This window comes from Conger conger, chromosome 3 (genome assembly GCF_963514075.1).
Source record: "Conger conger chromosome 3, fConCon1.1, whole genome shotgun sequence".
Classification (NCBI taxonomy): domain Eukaryota; kingdom Metazoa; phylum Chordata; class Actinopteri; order Anguilliformes; family Congridae; genus Conger; species Conger conger.
Window position 1 is genome coordinate 35,051,144 of NC_083762.1, and position 20,788 is coordinate 35,071,931.

General features: G+C 40.6%; 1 protein-coding gene across 1 annotated transcript; it reads left to right on the forward strand.

Moving 5' to 3' along the window:
• The first annotated feature begins 473 nt into the window (after nt 1–473).
• timmdc1 (translocase of inner mitochondrial membrane domain containing 1) lies at nt 474–7,816 on the forward strand. Its single transcript, XM_061235499.1, has 8 exons — nt 474–604; nt 1,484–1,728; nt 1,852–2,017; nt 3,351–3,439; nt 3,838–3,905; nt 4,033–4,111; nt 5,278–5,388; nt 5,689–7,816. The coding sequence occupies exons 2-8, from the start codon at nt 1,502–1,504 to the stop codon at nt 5,837–5,839; spliced, it is 891 nt and encodes a 296-aa protein (XP_061091483.1). The 5' UTR covers nt 474–604; nt 1,484–1,501; the 3' UTR covers nt 5,840–7,816.
• The last annotated feature ends 12,972 nt before the right edge of the window (nt 7,817–20,788 follow it).

Sequence of the window (20,788 nt, forward strand, 5' to 3'; positions counted from 1 at the left end):
TTAACTTGTGCCAGCTGGTTGGTGGTCCTTTTTGCCTGTGAAATTAGCCTGCCATTGCATGGTTACTTTTCTGTATGATGAGGTTTCAGCAGCTTTGAGTTGTCATAAAGGCGGAGGCATTATCACTTGTGCTCTTTAATTGACCAAACACTGCCTTATGACCAGCCAAAGTCTTTGTTTCCTTTTATCTTCAAATTTGGCCCATCATTGCAAGGACTGTAATAAAATGCCTATAATGAGTATTTTAGACCATAAATACATAATAACAAAAACTTCTGTCTATTGTCTATGTGACTTTTAGCTGATGCATGTCCCTTGCTAAATTTCCCAGTCCACGTGAACGCACCTTTCAATTAACAAATTTATAAAGACTCAGGCAAAGTTGGACTATTTTTGAGTGTACTTTCTTTTAGTATTTGAGTGTAAACATTAAGAAGGCGGTTTCAGAAACGACCTCGTATCGTACTTGTGTTCATGGTCCTCCACCACAAGGGGGTGATGTAAAAGTCCAACGATGCTTGTGTTCCAACATTTATTCAAATGTGTTCGGTGACATTGTGGTGAGCAGGAGCTGAGCAGGTGAAGGGAACCTTTTGCAAAACAGGTAACAACGGGACGTTTGGCATTACCAAAACTAGATCTCAAATCACACTCTAAAACTGACATAACTGTATTTTGAGAATAGACCCTGTCAAATGCCTACGGTAACGTCATGACATCTGACAGGGTCAAAGACGGAGCTCAATTGAACGTGCATGTTCTTACAGTCACACAAACACCGGCAGGCTGTGCTTTCCAAAACGAACATTCAACTAACTTAAACGCGAATTTGCTAGCCAGGTATCTCGTAAGTTCGCGGTGTCCTTACACGTTTTCGCAATGCACAATGAGCTAATGAGCTAGCGAGCAAACAGCTGGGGCTCTGCTTGTGATATGTAACTAGCAAGATGTATTGTTACTGTTTAGTTGATAGATCCCTGGCTACCATGTCAGAAATTATGGCTGATATAACAGGGCAGGGAATTAACAAATCCATTGTGAATTTAATTTATCAGACCGCTTTATGACATCCGTATTCTACTGCTTTGTGTTGTCTGAGGTAACTTACATGCTCTAATGAGCATGTCCTTGATTTGATGTGACATTGCCGTTATTCACGAAAGTTGCTTCAGTAAATCAAGAAATGAGGAGTGCGCTGCGTGCCAAGTTAAGTGTTTTCCTACGCTTGCATTTCGTACATTTATACACAAAATTGCCTTGAAGTCTCTAATATTTTCCTGAAAAATAGAATTTGGCTGGCGTTATTGTCCAAATTCATGTGTGATGTTGCATTTGAATACAAAAAAATATATTTGTTGCCCAGGCACAGGTATGAATACTATTGTGGATATTCCCATACATCCATGATGTATACACTGAGCAGCAGCCACTGTGTTTTTCTATATGCTTGACTCCGGTCCTTTTTTCTTTCCACTACCTAAAGAGAAGGCAGTGATGCACAATGCGTTTCACATGGCCACCAGAACACTCGCCCCAAGGCGGTGGGGTACATCAGAGCCCCCACGGCATGCTGGGAAGGCTTATTTGTCTCACAGTTCCCCCGGTCCACGCTGCCGACAGCACCGTCCCCGACTCGACCCGAGTACCCGCATCCTTCCCTTTGATTGTGGGAAAGCCGCACCTCCCAGAAACAGGCTGGGGCCGCATCAGAGACCTGTTCGATAGAAAGTGAGTACGGGTTGACCATGAGGCCCTGCTGGTTCGGAATTAAAGGCATGTGTTTAGGTTCTGGTTCTGGGTGTTGGACCAATGAAGTTGTGATGGAGTCTTTGGTATTGGCGTTTCTCACAGTGAGATGCAACAGTATCCGGAGGAAGTCACTAATGTTTTGAAGAGTGGGCTGATGGCAGCGGTGGTGGGCATGTTGTACGGAGGAATGCCAGCGGCTCGCCATGCTAGGCAGAGGTTCATTGAGCAGAGCCAAGCAGAGATCTACCGGAGCCGCGTCGAGGCAGTGGTGAGTATGTCCAATGCGTGTATATTACTTATTTAATGGATGACTGACGAGTGTTGACTGTTGCTCAGGTATTTCCCTTTGCACAATTAATCTCACAAAAGAGCAGTTGAAAATGGGGGAAATCAACACAAAAACAGCTGCTTCTGTAAAATGGCAATGCGTATGTAAATGCCATTGAATAAAAGCTGATTGTGTTAAAGAACATCCGAAACAGTAGCCTCATTGGATTTGTCATTTGACAGATATCGGCTTTTTAAAAGTGTTGGGGTTGGTACCCAAGAAGTCACTTGCGAGTGGAAATTGGGGTTTGTATCAAATTTGGAAAGTATGTGTTATTGTGAATTTTGAATTAAGGTTCTCTATGAAGTGATCAAAACATGCCAAGACATAGCAGTAACAACTATATTTATTGTACACAAGTAGGCCTATTATACCTTTTGAAGTGCTCAAAGTTTAGTTTTGATCGGGAACTGTGTCCACCTTACCTTACCCTTCTTGTTTGAATATCTAACAGTTTTTGGTAATTTTCTGGCCGGACCCAAATTTGGCATTGTATAATTTTTGAATAAATTATCTATTTGACTTCATTCTGCGTGTGGCTGTTCCTAACTAAAATATCTACTAGTCTTTGAAGTTTGGAATTCATACACCAGGTTGTGCTGATATTTTGAAGATTCAGCATTTTTGAATGACCATAACGTTTTTGTCTGAGCAGTATAGTGAAATTGTTCATAATCAGAAAATCTGTCAGAGGACACTTTCATATTGTTCCCTGCCTTAATGCCAAAGATATGATGCTGAAAAATCGACACAAACCCCAATTTCCACTGGCAAAAGGAAAGGTATCCACCCCCCCACCCCCCTTTTTTTAAGAGTCAATATCTCCCGAACAACAATCCAGTGAGGCTAATGTTTTGCATGTACACTATTGAATATGAAAAGAACATCGACACAAAGTTTGAGCAAAATTGGAGTGGTCACACCTCACACCTCTGGTCGATTTTTTTTCCAATTATAATTATTATTATCTAACAAAAATAACAAATTTCACTCTACCATAGTTTTGTAGGGCTTATATGTCTTTGTGTGACAGTACATATATTAGTGTGTGCGTGTGTATGTACACATGTTCATGTGTATGTCCATGTGTGTTTGTCTGGCTGTGTGTGTGTGTGTGTGTGTGTGTTTACATGTATGCTCATGTTTGTTTGTCTGGCCGTGTGTGTTAGTTTGTCTGTGTGGTGTTGTGTGTTTGTGTACATGTATGTATGTTTTTGTGTATGTCCATCTGTGATTGTTTTCCCACTTACTGTACTTGGTTTCTTGTCCCCAGAGATCAGCCCACAACGCTGCAATCCGAGGATTTGTGCGCTTTGGCTGGAGGTGGAGCTGGAGGGTGGCGGCCTTTGTCACTTTATTCAAGTGAGCTACACTTAACAGTGATATCAACACTGAGTCTGCTCTCCAGTGTGAGATCAGCACTGACTCCGCTCTCCAGTGCGAGATCAGCACTGACTCAACTGTCCAATGTGATATCAGCACTGACTTCTCTCTCCAGAGTGATATCAGCACTGACTTTATTTCAAGCCATTGTAACATAAAGGGTGTACATTCAATACAAGTGGGGCACTGCCAATCATATGCTTTAGTAAGGCATTTAACCCAAATTACTTCAGTACATATCCAGCTGTATAAATTGTATGTAACCTGCATAAGCCACTGTGGGGATAGATGCTAAATATTGTGATGTAAGTGTTAAAGATGACCCTCTCCTGTGTGATGTTGGCACTGACTCCTCTCCCTTACCTGTGTGGTCATAGCACTGTGAGCACTGGAATGACCGTGTACAGAGACAAGCATGCTATCAGCCACTTTGTCGCTGCAGGGGGTGAGTCACACACCACATATCGTCATTGTAGATTACAGATTATGAATAGGTGTGTTTTATTGTCGATTTGCATTTCTGTGCCGGCATTGCTTATTGATTACTGACGGCTGGATCTTCCTGTCTTCAGCGTTCACAGGGGCCATGTTCAGGCTGAACATGGGGCTCGCAGCGATGCTGGCGGGGACCACGATCGGAGCGTTCCTGGGGTGAGCGTGAGCCGTGACACACCGGCGTGTGTGCTGTGAAAGAGCCGCCAGCCCAGTAACTTCCTGCTGCCCTGTTTATCGACAGCTGTCAGTCAGAACAGACTGTTTTTCAGTCAGGCTGACATTTGGTCTGAAAAACAGCTGCAACTCTTGACCACATCTGCATGCCTTTATGCATTTAGTTGCTGCCACACGATTGGCTGATTAAATATTTTGTCATTAACAAGCTATCGTACGTTTCTACCTTATAAAGTGATCACTGAGTGTAAATATTTTTAAAAAAGTAAAAAAATCTTTAAAATACTTAAACAAAATGACAATTGTAAATAAATGAATTCAAATGAATTCATTCAAATATCTTCAAGTATATACATACATTAGATTAGTTAGTGTTCTCTTTATGTCCCTCATCCTCTCTCTCCCTCCCTCCCTCCCTCCCATGTGTCCGTGGGCTCATGTGTTTTCAAAGCAGATGAGGCTCAGGGTCCAGGGTAGCAGCTGTGGTGTTATTTTTATTTTTGTAGGTCTCATTATTCTCTTTTTCCATCTCCACCCGCAGTCCTCCATCTGACCCTGTTCCATACCTGTGTGTGTGTGTGTGTGTGTGTGTGTGTGTGTGTGTGTGTGTGTGTGTGTGTGTGTGTGTGTGTGTGTGTGTGTGTGTGTGTGTGTGTGTGTGTGTGGGGGCGCGCGCGCGTGTGTGTGGGGGCGTAGGGGGCACAGAGCATATTCCCTGCCTTACTGCCCAGGCACCAGGACTGCAGCGTGTGCACAGGCCTTAACACACATCCAGGTGTAATTGGGGCAGGCTAAAAACAAGTATCACCCAGTCACATGCAGCATTTCTGTCCAAAGCAGTTGTTTAATTTCCCCATGGGTGTCACACTCATACCTGGTGACACTTTAGGCTGTTTTTGCCCTAACAGGATTAGCCGTGAGAAGGGGTTCTGAGCACTGGCAATTTTGTTTTGCTCTGATTTAAAAGATGTCTCCATGGAAACAAACTTGGTAACCCATTTCATTGCACTGTTAACCCAGAGACCATTTCATTGCACTGTGTTAAAGCTTGTGAATCAGAGATCCCAGGTTCATATGTGAAAATGTTAGCTGTGTACATTATTCTTACATTATAAAGATAAAAATATGTTACTGTGATGTTAATGCAGGTTGCCGGCTGGGGGATTTATCATGGCCATGCAGAAGCTGACGGGAGAGACCATCCTCGAGAGAAGGAGAAGGGAACGTAAAGAACTGTACGATCTGAAGATGGCAGAATGGTATGGTCCTGGATGACTTCAGACTTATTCACTGCTTGTTCAGACATTTGGTTAGAATTTCTTCAGTTTAGGAGCTTTCATCCAATGAGGGACAACATCAGCAACTTCACTGTCACTTCCCTAAACTGCTTTCTACAACAAAAGGAGAAAAGCTTCTTATGATGAAATTGGTCTTCATGTTAAATGATAATCCACTTAACAATTTTGTTCTGTTTCAGGAAATGACACACTGTCGTGCTTGTTCTGTGTCCATGGAAGTCCTCTAAAAGTATGCTATTTTCCTACTGGCTGTACCCACAGGAACACCCGTCTACAGGTGACGGAGGAGCTGATTGGTGAGATGGTTGCAACTGGACAGAAACACGACTTTGAGTCTGACCTGCAGAAGATCGAGGAGCTGTTGAGTTTGCCCAGGAATGAGGACAGTGTCAGGGACTCAGACAGCCAATGACACAGATGACAACCATTGTTGCCTGAAAAGAACATGCACAGACACACTGCTGAGCTCTTATCATTGGTGATTTGCAGCTTTTTTAATATCGTCCCCAATCAGTTGAAAGGGAATTGAGTCACCATTACCATGGAATATTGGCAGAAAGCAGTGACTTTTCAGCTGTTATTTGCTGGTGGGAGATATGGAGCAGTTACAGGGCTGTCTGATCGGTACATAGTTGGGCCGTGCACTTTGGTTTATTCCCACTGTCCAGTTCCATATCGTGACTCATAGACCCAAGACACTTCAGGGGAGAAACCACCCCTGTCTCTCTTCCTAGTATTTGTCCAATCAGGCATCAGATTCCGTCCACTTGAATGGCCATCTGTTTGTCTGTCTGATGAAACTGTCCAATCCAAACCCTGGACCGGAGCCACACGTGAATGGTGATGCTGGAGAATTGTAGTCCAGCTACAGGGATTAGTCTCAGTTTTCACAGTGTAAATAAACCAGGCATTGTTTAGGTGCTGTAGACCGAAGATGCAGTGGTTATGCATCCATACAATAAAACACACAGCAGGGCACTATGTTCAAACTTGCCTGTCAGCTGTTGTGCATGTAAGACCATGAGTGTGTGGCTTAATTTGATATTGTGGTATAAGAATAGTAAAATTTGCATATTTGTTTTTATATTCAACTAATACAGTTGCCACATCTGTGCTAGTTTAACTGACAGTGTTGTAACTAAGCACACATGCCCGTGCATTTGGGATGTGCAGTGACAACATTATGTGTATCTTAAGCCATTTCAACCAACGGAATTCTGTATTAGGATGGAATACAGAAAAAGGCATGATTCACTGACAAAAAACATCTGTCTTAAGTCTTGTAATGAGACTTAAAATCTTATTTTTTTCTCTGAAGTAGAAAATAGTGGGTTCCAGAAATATTGGCACCCTTGATAAATATGCACAAAAATACTGTAAATGAAAAAAGAATGCCTTTGAAATAATGTGTTGTGTGCTTTATTAATTATACAATGGAATCAACCAAAGTCATACATTTTTCAAATAAATAAATATATTCCCCCAAAAAACAGGTTTCACAATTATCGGTTTAATACTTTGTACAAACACCCCTGTTTAAGATGACAGCCATGAGTATTTTCCTATAATTTGTTATAAATTTAGAGAGCACATTTGGAGGGATTTTTGGCCATTCTTCCATCAGAATCATTGATCTGCCCTTATGGGCCCCCATTTACAGTTTAGGCCACAGTTTAGACCCAAGACCTTTAGGTTTCTTGATGGGATTAAATCTAGAGACTGAGATGGCATTAAAAAACACTGATGTTATTTTCACTTAACCATTTCTGTGTGGTTTTTGGATGTTTGGTTTTGTTTATTGTGCTCAGTAAGTGCTGTCTTCATGCCACCCTTCCAAAGAGTTTGTTGGTGTGGTGGTGCCATTTTATGTCTTCTTTTTGAGACTTGTAAGTACAATTTTATTGACAATTTTGAATTTTATTTTATTTGAATAATTGTAAGGGTGCCTATGGTTTTCAGAAAAAAAAGAGAAAAATGAAAGGAAATAAAAGTATATGCAGTCCGTAAGTATTTGCACAGTGCTACTATGTCTGTTATTTTAGCTCAATAATATTCATTGTTTCATTTCAAATCCAATGTGCTGCACTACAGAGCCAGAATAACAGAAATTGTACCACTGACTGCACTGTTGTTTCTCCATATGTGTGAAACCAACATATAGATTATTATCTGTGTTGTTTATTATATGCTTTCTTTTTTTCTTCATTTTTATTTAGGGTGCCAAAAATTCTGGAGCTGATTATATCCGCTTGCTTTGTTACCATTTGCTCGATAAGTGACATTTTCTCACCATATCGTACCACAGCAAATCTTGTAAAGAGTCAAACCATCTAACCTCATTTTTTTAAATGTAAGAAATACAGAAGTAATAAATTACAGCACAAATCAACACAGGGCAGAAATCTGCTTTTGCAATTTTCACCCTGATTACACTGCTGCCCACACCCCAAAAGTGGTGTCATTACAAGTGTTTTGCCTTGGCTCTCAGTTAAAAAATGCCTGCTTTTGGTGTGGCCCACATGGAAACCTAGTTAAGATTTTCAACCCATAGGGAGCGCTGCAACAGTAGTTTTCGGCCCTGTTTCAACCTACTCTCTAAATTGGAAGCTGAACGTATTGCACGGAAAATTAGCTACTGTGTATTAAAAATAGCAACAGTGGTATATATTTTGTTTTGTTTTGTATATTTTTTGTGTGTACGTGCATGCATGTGTACTGTGTGTGTCTGCATGTACATGCGTGTCTGCAGCAGACCTGCCCTTGGCTCCTACTACTACTTTCTGGAATTTAGGAAAACCTAATGATGTGCAATATGCATAAGCAAAGGGAAACCTTAATATTTTATACACATATCTGGCTTCCCTTTGTCTTATTTAGGAAAAGCTCTCTGAATACCTACTGTATATTGAAATTAATAACATGCATAACAAAGGGGTCTAGGGTCTGCTGAAATAATGGGCAGCCAGACTTTTTATCTGTGTTCTTCTGACACGTCCATCCTAGGAGGTAGACACACTGCTCACCTGGGAATCTTGCATATAGTGTTTATGTGCTATCAAGTTGCGACTTTAACCTGACAATTTTGCTTACCAGGAGACCGGTTAAGCAGATTCTCCCTGAATGTCCCTTTGGACTTCCCTTAATCCTGCAATCCTGAGTGAGCCTTCCCCACTCCACAATACCCCTAGTTTGCCCAAATAAGGTTTGCCCTGCAAGACAGCTGATAACCAAGAAGAGACTTTGTACGACTGGAGTGCTCTTCTGATTGATCACTACAGTGTATATTGCATATTCCCCTGTATGAGTCAAAGGTGATAACCTCACTTTTCATATGAACTTCATCCATAAAACCTGTTGATACAGCGCTGTCAATAGTGTAATGCATCTGTTGAGAAACGTGTGGATTTATTATTGTGTGAGCCAGCACGTCTCTGTACTCCCTCCCTTCTCCTGAAATAATCTAATAATCATTCTCAGCCACCAAGGCTACAGGTGAGGGCTTTCAAGGTTGCCTCCATCAGAATCATCTTCAACCCACTGCCCCAGGAAATGGATCAGAAAGACAATTATAAAGCAAGACCCAGCCTGCTGGTACCCACAGATTCCCTCTGCCATTGGGAGAAGATGAACCCATTGCTTGCCTGGGGGTGTGGGCGGTATCGGTGAATACGACCGGTGACCTAAAATGTCAAATCCTCTCATACACCTCATTCTGAAAAGAATGTAGATTTGGTCTGAGTATCAATGCTCCTGCAGCGCACAGGTTTTGGCAACAATGTTGTTAAAAATGCAGCCATCACTTTGTAACTTTCCATGTCATTTCACATTTTCACCACTAGGCGGCAAAAGACATTTAATTGTTCTTTGTTTCACCCTGCAAAATGTGATGAGAGCAAGTTCTAGCAAATCTTCCCTGAGAACAAATGTTGGAGCTGAATACTAAAACGACATATTTGTGTAAGATAAGCACACACACTAACTTCACATCCAAATTAGCCTCTAAGTAGTTGGTTATATTCCTCAAAGATGAACTGTGGTTTTCCCAGTATTCAAAAACAACATTCTCTGTCATGGAAAATTTGGTTGGGCTTAATTACTCTTAGCACAAAATATTCCCCTTATGCTAATATATCTTTATATTCTTTCAGATACATATTTTTCATCAAGTGTGCCCAGTGAAAAATACTTTTAATATTTTAAAAAATATGTTTTTGCTCTATGAGTGGAATATTTTACAGTTGAATGATAAGCCCTACAATGTGGGAGTAATTAATGGTAAATAATAGCTGCCACATGCCAGATGAGATGGCCGTTACACAGGGCTGGCTCCCTCCAGCTCCTGCAGTGGCCAGGCCTGGTGGATAAACTTGAGTATGTGTAAAATGCAACCTGTCATGTTTGGTCCTTGGTGGATATCGCTGTGTAGGCAACATCCGGCATTCAGAAGCATGCGTTCAAACCCTTGTTTGTTCAGCATAGAGGAGGCTATGTTTGGTCCCTGCAGGATAGCGGTGTGTCTGTCTGGTGTGCAGGTGGCCGTGTGCAGTCCCCAGCCAGCCCTGCTGGATAGAGACATGTAGGCTTGGTGCACTCGTGTGATTACCAAGCATGCTCATAAGAAGGGCCAACACGTTTGACCTCTGTACGAGACGAATACACAGCCAGTCAGGGGGACAAAGACATTGTGCAGCCGCCAGAAACTTTTATGGACTGTTGCTTTATGGCTTGGGCAGGGCCACTCACAGCAACATGGGCGGTAAAACAGGGGTTAACATTTCCCCAGAGTTTTCCCTAGGGCTGTGCGAATCTCTACAGGTTAGCACGCAGGGGACCCAAATATATAATGCATTATAACTTCAGGTGCAGTATGTTTAGCAGTATTCAAACGTGAATGGTAAGTGGTTGGCATTTATATAGCGCCCTTAACCAGAGCACTGTACAATTGATGCTTTTCATTCATCTGTTCACAAGTAAGGGTTACTGCCAGACAACTGTGAGCCAATGCCAATTACCTCTTGAGCCAATGTTGCCCCTATATGTGCTGCTGAAGACATTTGTGTAGTGCCAGATGAGGTCATGAATTAAAAACATTCAGTAAAACAGGAATATCCAGCTTGAGTCTATAACGCCAATAATAAAAAATTGTTTAAGCTGAAAGGCACAAACACACTCATCTACAGCCACAAATATTCAACTAATGTAGGACATGCCTAAACTCGAAAATGGGCTCTATTCTGTTCAGCTGAAGAGATAATCCCTTTCAAAAATTCTGTAAAAGATAAGTATGTTCATTTAAAAACTGAACACATTTTGTTATCTATTTGGGCTGGTCCTGCTATATTTACCTCCTGTACAGCAAGGTACTGAACAGCATTGGCCTATTTTCATGGGCTTTATTCCATTTTTACCCTTACTTTTAGAAGACAATGCTTCTCAATACAGAATGAAAACATCAACCACATCAGAGTAAACACATCTCTGTGCTATGTGTTATTTACATTAAGAGATCATGTCTGACTGCCATGTCACTGCTATCTACTGACACTCCTGGCCGAGTGATTGCTTACCTGTATTTGTAATAATAATAAATATTTGTATTATTATTATAGTGTAAAACCTTACCTTGAAGATGTGTACAGTAATCAGAACACATTGACTGTCTTTTCTGTAATCCCAGTAATAAGGCTGTCAGAAATGGGAAGATACTGGGAAATTAATTAACTGGGATTAAAATGATGACACAAGTTCCATTGCTGCCAGGATGTAGAACTGTCTTTGATGGAATTTGCACAAGCTGAAAACAGACTTAATTTGGAGTTTGGCGTAAGACTTGGCGTGCTGTGAAAGCCGAAATTGCATTGCCAAATGTTGGGCAATTTTATTTCATTTATTCATTTTTAATGTCCATCCATCCATCCATTATCTGAACCCACTTATCCTGAACAGGGTCGCAGGGGGGCTGCAGCCTATCCCAGCATACATTGGGCGAAAGGCAGGAATACATCCTGGACAGGCCGCCAGTCCATCGCAGTCATTTTTAATGTATTTATTTATTTGTTTGTTTGGAAAACAGTATTGGTTTAAGTTTTTTTTATTGTTCATTGATGTGTCAGCATTTAAGTCCACTGCTAGTGAAACTATCAAACAGTGACATAACCCCTGACAGAAGACATTAATTCAATACCACAATATCACCACAGCCTTTAGACCAGCAAGTTACAATGCTTTAGCATCCAGTATTACTATAACTGAGACAAGGCTCACATAAGCAAATTATACAGCATCTGTCAGCAGCTTCAATGTCACAATCCAAATACCCAGGTCATGCAGATCATTTTCCATCCATTTACCCCACATTTATAGAATCATACATGAATATCAGCTTGCACTTTTTATTTGTGAGCCCTGCAAATTTTCTTTTAATAGATTTGAGCAGGCCTTGTGCTCAAGTTTCTTGAAGCAATTCCTTCCACTAATGTGATTTGACAATATAGTTTACATTTGATTTACATTTGATTACATTTACATTCAGAGTGAAATTCAACCTAAGTGAAATTCTTGAAACTGTCATTTTTTTTAGACCTGCCATGGCGAGCAATTAACAAGCAAAAGATTGGTACAGTAAGTGACAGAGAAAATTTAATATTGGAGAGTGCAATCATAAAGTTTGTCATTTTTCATTTGGACTGCCTTTTTGTTACTTACTGTAGCTATTTCAATCGGCTGTCTTGGCCAATGCCCCTGTAGTTAACATAGAGGAAATGGGGTACATCTGTCAAATTGGGGACATTGCAGACCATCTTTGAGATGGGTTGGTGCTTGAACACATGCCTTTGCAGAAAAGATCCAAGTGAAATATGAAGGCAGACCTAAGCCCATGCTTGACCTGGCTAAACTTGTTTAGGGAATGGGGTTTTCCATCATTTAGTGTTGAGTGGACTGGCTAATGTAGAGTCATTTGGCTGACAAGCCCTGTGCTTGGACAAAATACAGTTTTGATGACATGAAAACCTTGGAGAGGGTTGTGAGTTGACATAGGAAATCTCAAGATGATGTAAGTAATGTTGTCAAGTTTAATCTTTAGATGAGGAGGCTAAGCTACAGATAGTGAAATAGGGTCATATTAGAGAGAATGATTGACATCGTCTCATTATTCAGGAGGCAAGAGCTTAGCTTTGAGGGTGCAGCAGGTATGCAAGGTAGCACCCAGGGCTACATACACAGTCCCAATCTTGTCCTGAGGCATGGAGTAAAGTGAATACCAAGCATCAGGGTGTTCTTTGCCATTTTGTGGATATTCCTGCTCTGCTTTGGCCTTGCCTCCTAAATTTTGTAAAATTTTGTAAACGCTGGTTCTCATCAACTGGATTCAGATACCAGGGATCTAATGGTTTGCATCTTGCAGTGTAGGCTCTGTGGTTCTGTTTGTGAAGTTTTCTATGGACAGTTATCACTGACACATCCACATCCACCTCCTGAAAGTGTTTCTTATCTGTCAGACATTTGTTTGGAGGTCTTTCTTCATTATATAGAGAAATATTTGGTCAACTGTAGAGGTTTCCCTTGGCCTACTAGGTCAACTACTTTTGCAATTACTGAGCTCACTGATGCTCTCTTTCTTCTTAATGATGTTCAAAACAGTTGATTTTGGTAAGCCTACAATTTGACCTATGTCTCTCTTTGTTATTTCTCAGCCTCATAATGGCTTCTTTGACTTTCATTTGTACAAGTCTGGTCCTCATAACAACAAATGCTGATAACAGACTCTAAAGGCAATCAAAAGCCTAGAGTCAAGACTTGATACTGAAGGCTCTCTTAGACCCACACTAAGGGAGCAACACACCTGGCTAATCAGAAAAACATGTGAAGCCATTTGTCCCAAACATTATGATGCCCTGAAATGGATGACTATGTATTAAAATGTTATAATTTCTACATAAAACTTTCTCAATAAAATCTGAGAATGTGCACTTTGACCACATATGAATTGTTTGATCAAAAAAACCTGCAGAGTACAGAGACAAATCAAGAAAAAAAAGTATTTTTCCCAATGCATATGGAGCTCACTGTAAGTTCTTATAGCCCGTGAAAGCCATGAAAACACAAAGATTGGTTCAACAACCATCCATTGCTGAACAACATGCACAAAGTGCCCTGGGCAAACTTAAACAGTCCCTCACCCAATACTATTAGGCAGCCGTGGCAGGTAGCTTGCAGGGAAGACCATGCGGACTACAGAATGAGTGGTGGACAAACAGGGCAGATAAAATCCAAATTTATGCTAATACAAGTTATATGCATTCTAAACTCTAAGAAAAACAGTCTATGGGCCAAATAAACTGCTGTACTGCTGTTTATGATGACTGTGTTCTTGCTGCTTGTTCTCTGCAGGACCTTCAATTCATCCTTGCTGTGGTTATCAGAACAGAAGTGGTTTGCCAGTGCAGTTCCAGAACCCTAAACCCTCTCCTCACCATTGACCACAAATAACTCCTAACTGCCCAATCATTAAAATATCCAGGCAGTAGCCACTCTGAGGACTGCAGCATTGATTATGAAATCCAAAACCGGATCAAGCAAGCATCAGCTGCATGTGGGAGACTCCGGCACTGGGTCTTTCAAAACAAAAATTTCCATCCGCTCACCAAGGTTGCTGTCTATCAAGCTGTCCGCATCACGACCCTCCTCTACAGCTGTGAAACCTGAATCACATCAAGTCCCTAGAGTGCTTCCATGTAAGGTGCATCCTGGGACTCGCCAGGCATGATTGTGTGCCTCATACTGAAATAACTGTAAAGACCAACTGCAGAATTATTGAGGCCTGGATCACCCAGCACCAGGCTTGGGCCTGTCATCAGGATGCCCCATAATTGACTGCCCCGTAGTGTGTTATATGGCCAGTTGCATCATGGCTGATGCTCAGCGGGAGGGCAGAAGATATAAAGTCCAGCTGAAGGCTTCTTTAACAAACTGCAACATTAGAACGGAGGACCTGGAGGATGCTGCTGCTGGCCACAACACCTGGAGGCAGCAATTCCTTGGTAGGACTCGGATGCTGGAGGAGAAACAGACTGCTATGAGACTGCAAAAGCAGCTTACACATGCTCCACCTGCAATACAACTTGTGCTTCGAGGAACTATGGTTCAAATAACTCGCTTTTAAATTACATCATCATGAAATTGACATCATCATCAGATTTGATGGATAACGATAAGTGCATGGCTGTGTGTACAGGCCCAAATGGTTTGAGCATTTACAGTTCAAGTGATAGCCTTATAAATCCAGATTGTATAGTTTGGAATGCACTTTGTCCTTTACGTGTACAAACACGATAAACAAGATAAGTTGGGGTTTTGTTTGTCAGACAGTTTTGTACATTGATAGAAATGACGAGCATCACATTTGCTAAATGGTAATAACATGCCAAGTTACTGTAATGACGTGCAAGAAGTCTGATTATCCGTATAATGATGAGGAAAAGTCATTGCTGATGATAAGCGAAACGTGGTTTACGTCCACTATGGCATTAAACTGCTGACCCTGTCAGACAAGTGGGAAGTCTTTGCAACAGCAGAGTACTCCCAGTGCACACAGAGCAGAAACACTCAGGGAAAACTCGAGATTTTTTTATTTATAAACCAAAAGAAAAACAAGAATCTACTCCAGCCATTCTATTTTTGAACAGGAAACAAATTCCAATGTTGTGTGTGAATACTTTGTGCCAGAAACAACATGAACAGTCACAGATGAAGGAAAACAATCTAAAATGTAGATAAAAAACGACCTATACGTACAGCAGATCCTCAGTGAGATGAAGCCCATAGTTATGTACAGACTGGATCAATGGAACAGGATTTATACAACCAGACCTGATCAATGGAACAGGATTTATACAACGGATAGGTCCGGTCCATTGTCTCTTTTGGTCAGTTTGTGTTCCAGCCGTGCCAATATCCACTATACATGCACGGCTAAATGGAATGTTCCCACATCTTTTAATATTACTTCGTAGATCACCATTATCTACATTGTTACCAAAGTTATCATCATTTCGCCGCTAGTGGCCTACCAATGTAAAACAAAATGATGAAGCGTTATTGAATGAAAACCTGTGGTATATCGTGGATATTGTCATTAAAGAAAGACAAGAAAAACTGTAAATGAATATATTTCTATGGAACTATGTTCTATGGGAAATGTATTCTTCTGCTGAACAGTAGTTTATACAGTCAGCTAGCACAGCTGGAACGCAAACTGACCAATAGAGACAAAGGGCCGGAACTATCCATTGTATAATGCTAGCTAACGTTTGCAATACCATTGCTTAGCAACCAATAAACTACTGTTCAGCAGAGAAATGCAATTACCATTAAACCTAGTTCCATTAAAAATACATTCATTTAAAGTTTTTCTTGTCTTTTTTGGGGGAAATTTTGAAAGATAAATATGGTAACCGTTGAATAAAAGCATTATGGAACTCGAACCTGTGGTATAGCCCATGGTGGATATTGGCACAGCTAGGGGGTGTAACGGCACTCTGCTTTGCGTAATGTAAATTGTTTGGGAACAATAAAATGAAAAAGTGATTGTATGGTCATGAATTTAGGTACAGTATAAGGTAAAATATATATATATTGGATGATCACCTTTTTGTGTGTGTGTGTGTGTGTGTGTGTGTGTTTTGTGCTGAATTAATTAATGGGTCGAATTTCACCTGCCAACACAAAAGGTGCGTGCAACACATTAGGAAGGTTAAATAGTTCCCCTAGACCACTGACAGCAAAATATCTTCAAAACCTCAATTACCCACCTCCATATTTGACAGTAGGTGTGAGTTGCTTCTCCTCGCATGCATTCAATTTTGCCAGGTCAATGGTGTATAAACAGAAAACATTCAAATTTTGGTCTTATCTGACCAGCACTCAGCACTCTCTTACAGTCATAGTTGCAATTAATTTTATAAACTGGTATGGTTTTGTTTATTGTGCTCAGTAAGGGCTGTCTTCGTGCCACCTTTCCAAAGAGTGTGTTGGTTTGGAAGTTCAATTTTCTGGTTCTTTTTGAGACTTGGTGACCCCAAGATGCAACCAATCTCTGTCATTTTTAACTGTGATCCTTGGGTTCTTCACAACCTCTCTCAAAATAAAAAAATAAAAAGTGAGATTACTTTTGAAGCATGAGAGGAAATCTATATAAATGAAAGTGTGTTGTTGTCCCATATGTCTGAACATTAGAAATAGATTACTTTCTGTGTTGTTTATTATATGTGGCATTTTTTCTTCTTTTTTTTGTTAAGTGTGCAATAATTCTGAAGCCCACTGTAGATATTCTTTCGTGTTGTTATTCATGTATTCAGTCCTAACCAAACCAAAATTTGTATCAATTTCCATTGATTAAAAATACAGTTCCCCCTATAACTGCATGGATCTAAAATCAGCCTTGGGAATCGGTGTTATTGAAAATGGGTTGGCATTATGGATAAAAAATAATTGTATGCTACCTTCTGTGTAAAATGACATGAGTATGAATGCTTGATGTATCAATGGTGTATTTTCAGTTCCTAACAACCCCCATTCCTGAAAGCAGTGTGATAAGTGTGATACCTGCAGGTAAGGGACTGTGATCAGTTGAAACAAAGGCATCCTTTGACAAACAGAACATAGACATTCGGTGTTTCATAAATGCTCGAGGTGCCTTTCCCTGATGTTTTATCATGTATTGTGCTTATTTACAGTATCTGTGTGTACAGTATCTGTATTTATACATATTAAATGTACAACCTCCTGGAAATAAGGCTTAGGTCTGTCAGTTCTTAAATTTGTTTCGTTGTCTTCTCATACCAATACTGAATTCAAAATTGATGCTTGAGATATGCTGATTACATTTCAAATGATGTAACTAATATTTCACAAAACCAGGTCAATGCATTTTGCATCTAAATGCACTTGCATCAATGCATCTCGAGACAGCCCTGTGTGTGTTGTTTGTGTGTGTGGGGGCATGTGTATTATTTCTCAGGGAGCTTATGAATTTTGTATGTGTTCACATGGGCAAGTGGGCTGGGTGTGTGTGTCTGTATAACAGGGTGTGTAGTCATAGGAGGAAGTGGAAAAGTACCAGCAGGTGAGCACTGCTGCTGCACTGACACAATTTTGCCACTGGGGACACACAAGAGCACCTGCACAGTTAACCAGGGGGCAGCAAGGACAAAGGAAGGGAGGGGAAAAAAGAGGACAAAAGGGGGAGGAAAGGAGGAGGAGAAGAAAGGAGGGAAAGATATAAATGAGGGGAAGAGGAGGAATGGAGAAGAGATGCAAACTGGTTGAAGAGGAAGAATGAAAGACCAATAGCCAGCCTGTGTTTCAACATTCTTTTATCATTATTTTTCATCTTACTCTTTTGTTTGGATGAGGCAACATGTCCCCGGGCTGTGGTTCAGATCCGGTTAATTCCTGGCCTGCCTTGAAATAGTGCATAAGTTCCTTAGTTTATTAACTATCCTTGAGTTGAGAATTATGTGTGTGTATGTGTGTGTAACAAATATGTGGCAGCTTGAGAGTTGTGTGTGTGTGTGTACAGTAAACTGCAGGCATTCTTCACTCAATGCCAGGTTTTTCATGGTCTGATGTTGTGGAATATTCCTTGAAGAATGCGTAAGTTATTAATTTACCTGATGTTTTGCAAGAACCAAGATGAACATTGTCGCCATTACCAAGCTTGCTATCACCATCACCTTACTGTTTCCCTTAATTCATTTTTCATATTGAACCCCTCCACATGGGGTAACAGCCTGTGTTGTAAATTAAATTAAACAATACCATGTGATTGGCAGAATGGTTTTCCACTGGGAGAGCCAGGACAGGGGGTGGGGGGAGAGACAGTTAATTCTTTAATTCACACTCCCCATTTCAATCCAACAGCATTCAAATCCTGGAATGGTTTCAATACCTGGAGCTTGCATTTAGCAGAAATTGGTAGCAATGCAGCGTCAACGGCAGCAGCTGCCAAGAACTGGACACCGCTGTATAGGAGTACAGAGGCCGGGTCTGTTAGAAACAGAAGCCGCAAGCTAAGTGATCTCATGTCGAATGGACAAAGAGGTCCACTGTCATGGCCAATGGGAGAGGGGCTGTGTCCTCTGCGTGGTGTTTTGGGAAATGCTTGCATGTTTGCAGTGAGGTGGCATAAGAACTGTCCTAGCGGCCTAAGTTCTGTCTTTAATGGGAAATGGGGCCCGGGTCAGATTTAAAGCTCTAGTCTGTGGCTCAGGATTTGCTGTGCGAATCACATGCACCTTTGCCAATAAGCCTGCTAAACAAGAATGCTAAACAATTGGCTTACTTCAAAAGCAATAGAAAACAAACATAAAACCTTGGTACAAGTATTAGGAAAATTAGGAAATAATAAATAAATAATAAAAGTTTTCTATTAGATTTTGCTATTGCCAGCATCCTTTTATCCTTTGCATAATTTGCATTCCATTAAAATGATTCACGAAAACCATTGTGCCTACAGCAGAAAGTTCCACCTGCTGGGGGGTGTGGGGGGAGAGGGGATTTCAGTAGTGTTAGTGTTGTTAGCATAAACTAACACATTCACTTCCTCTGGGCCCTCCTCCCTAGTGGAAAATTTTCTAATGACAGTAAGCCAAGTAAAAAAAACACACAACCACAAGGCCATTCCCTGAGGCGTGTCTTATCACTGGAGCTCCAAAAAGTGTTCAAAGAGCGAGATTCCAAGAAGGACAGACATGTTCTGCATTTTCTTGCACAAATACAGGATCTGTCATTTGTGTCTAATGGAAATTAACTTTGACCGGTGCCATGTTGACCCTGTTTCTACAACAGGACATTAAAACTGTTTCCCTGTAACCCCCATACCACCACATTTTACTGCTGATAACACAGTATATTGTGCAAATAGACCTTGACCCTTTGGGACCTAGGGTGAGTTTGACATGTTTTCACTATTCTCAGTTTTGTTACAGATTAAACAGATTTCTTTAATAGATAATCCCTGGTGCAACCCCTCAGATCTATCGTCAACATAAAGACTGTCAGTTCAGGTATATCATCCTACAATTTCTGTGGATTAACCACATTATACAGCCACATCAAGAGGTCATTGCTTCATAATATATAGAAATATCAGCAGCGTACCTGGCAAAAATATGCTCAGAGAGCTGAAAGCTATTTTTCTTTTTTTTTTGACAACACTGCAACCAATTAAACAAGCAATAAATAACTAATGTACAGTAATAATACAGTGCTTTATAGAATAAACAATCATTATACTTTATTATATTATTACACTATATTATAAAACTGAAATAAAAAGGCATTTATAGATGTATTAATATAATAACTACTACTTATTTTTGGCATGAACTGAATGATTACAAGCTACTGAAGCAGGTGACAAACTGCCTACAAAAGATGGTACTGTATTCCCTCCAAAACAATTAATATATTCCAATAGTTATAACGGTAAATTCAATGAGCACTTTATTTGGTATTGATTAGGCTTTTTTTATTTTTTATTATTGGTCTTCCGGTTTGACATGTTGTGTGGTCAGAGATGCTCTTCTGTATACCACTGTTGTAATGTGTGGTTATTTGCTTTACTGTCACTTTCCTGTCAGCTTCAACCAGTCTGGCCATTCACCTCTGACCTCTGAACTGCTGCTCACTTTAGGTTATCGCACCATTTTCTACAATACTCAAATCACCAGCAATCATTCCATGATCAAAGTAACTGAGATCACATTTATTCCCTATTCTGACATTTGGTCTGAACAACAGCTGAACCTCTTGACCATGTCTGCATGCATTTAGTTGCTGCCACATGATTGGCTAATTAAATATTTGCATTAACAAGCTGGTGTAGAGGTCTACCTAATAAATTGATAACCTAGTGTATATAGAAAGAATATATAACTGCTTGTGGGTTAAACCCTTTCTGTGCATAATGTATTTAGGACCACAGTCAACTTCATGCAACAATTTGATTGCTCCTTCCTCCACTTGTCTGTGGACTTCCAGTGGACAGTATATGAATTCCCTTATCACAATATTTCAGTGCTTCTGAAACCCCAACCAGCAGTGAGCTTGCTTCCAGTGAGGGCACTTGAAAATGGTTCACACCTCATGGTCTTATTGCAAGACCATTACCATCACTCACATGCACCTGAACATAATCTAAAAAAATAGCAAATGTGCAGTTTTTGTCTGTCAAATGGTTTAAAGACAAAGCGTATACATATATATGACATATATATATAAGTGAAACAGATGTTTCGGGGAAATTTTTGAAGGCCGGGGTGTCGATTTGACTGATGTCAAATGAGGAGGGGGATGTCAA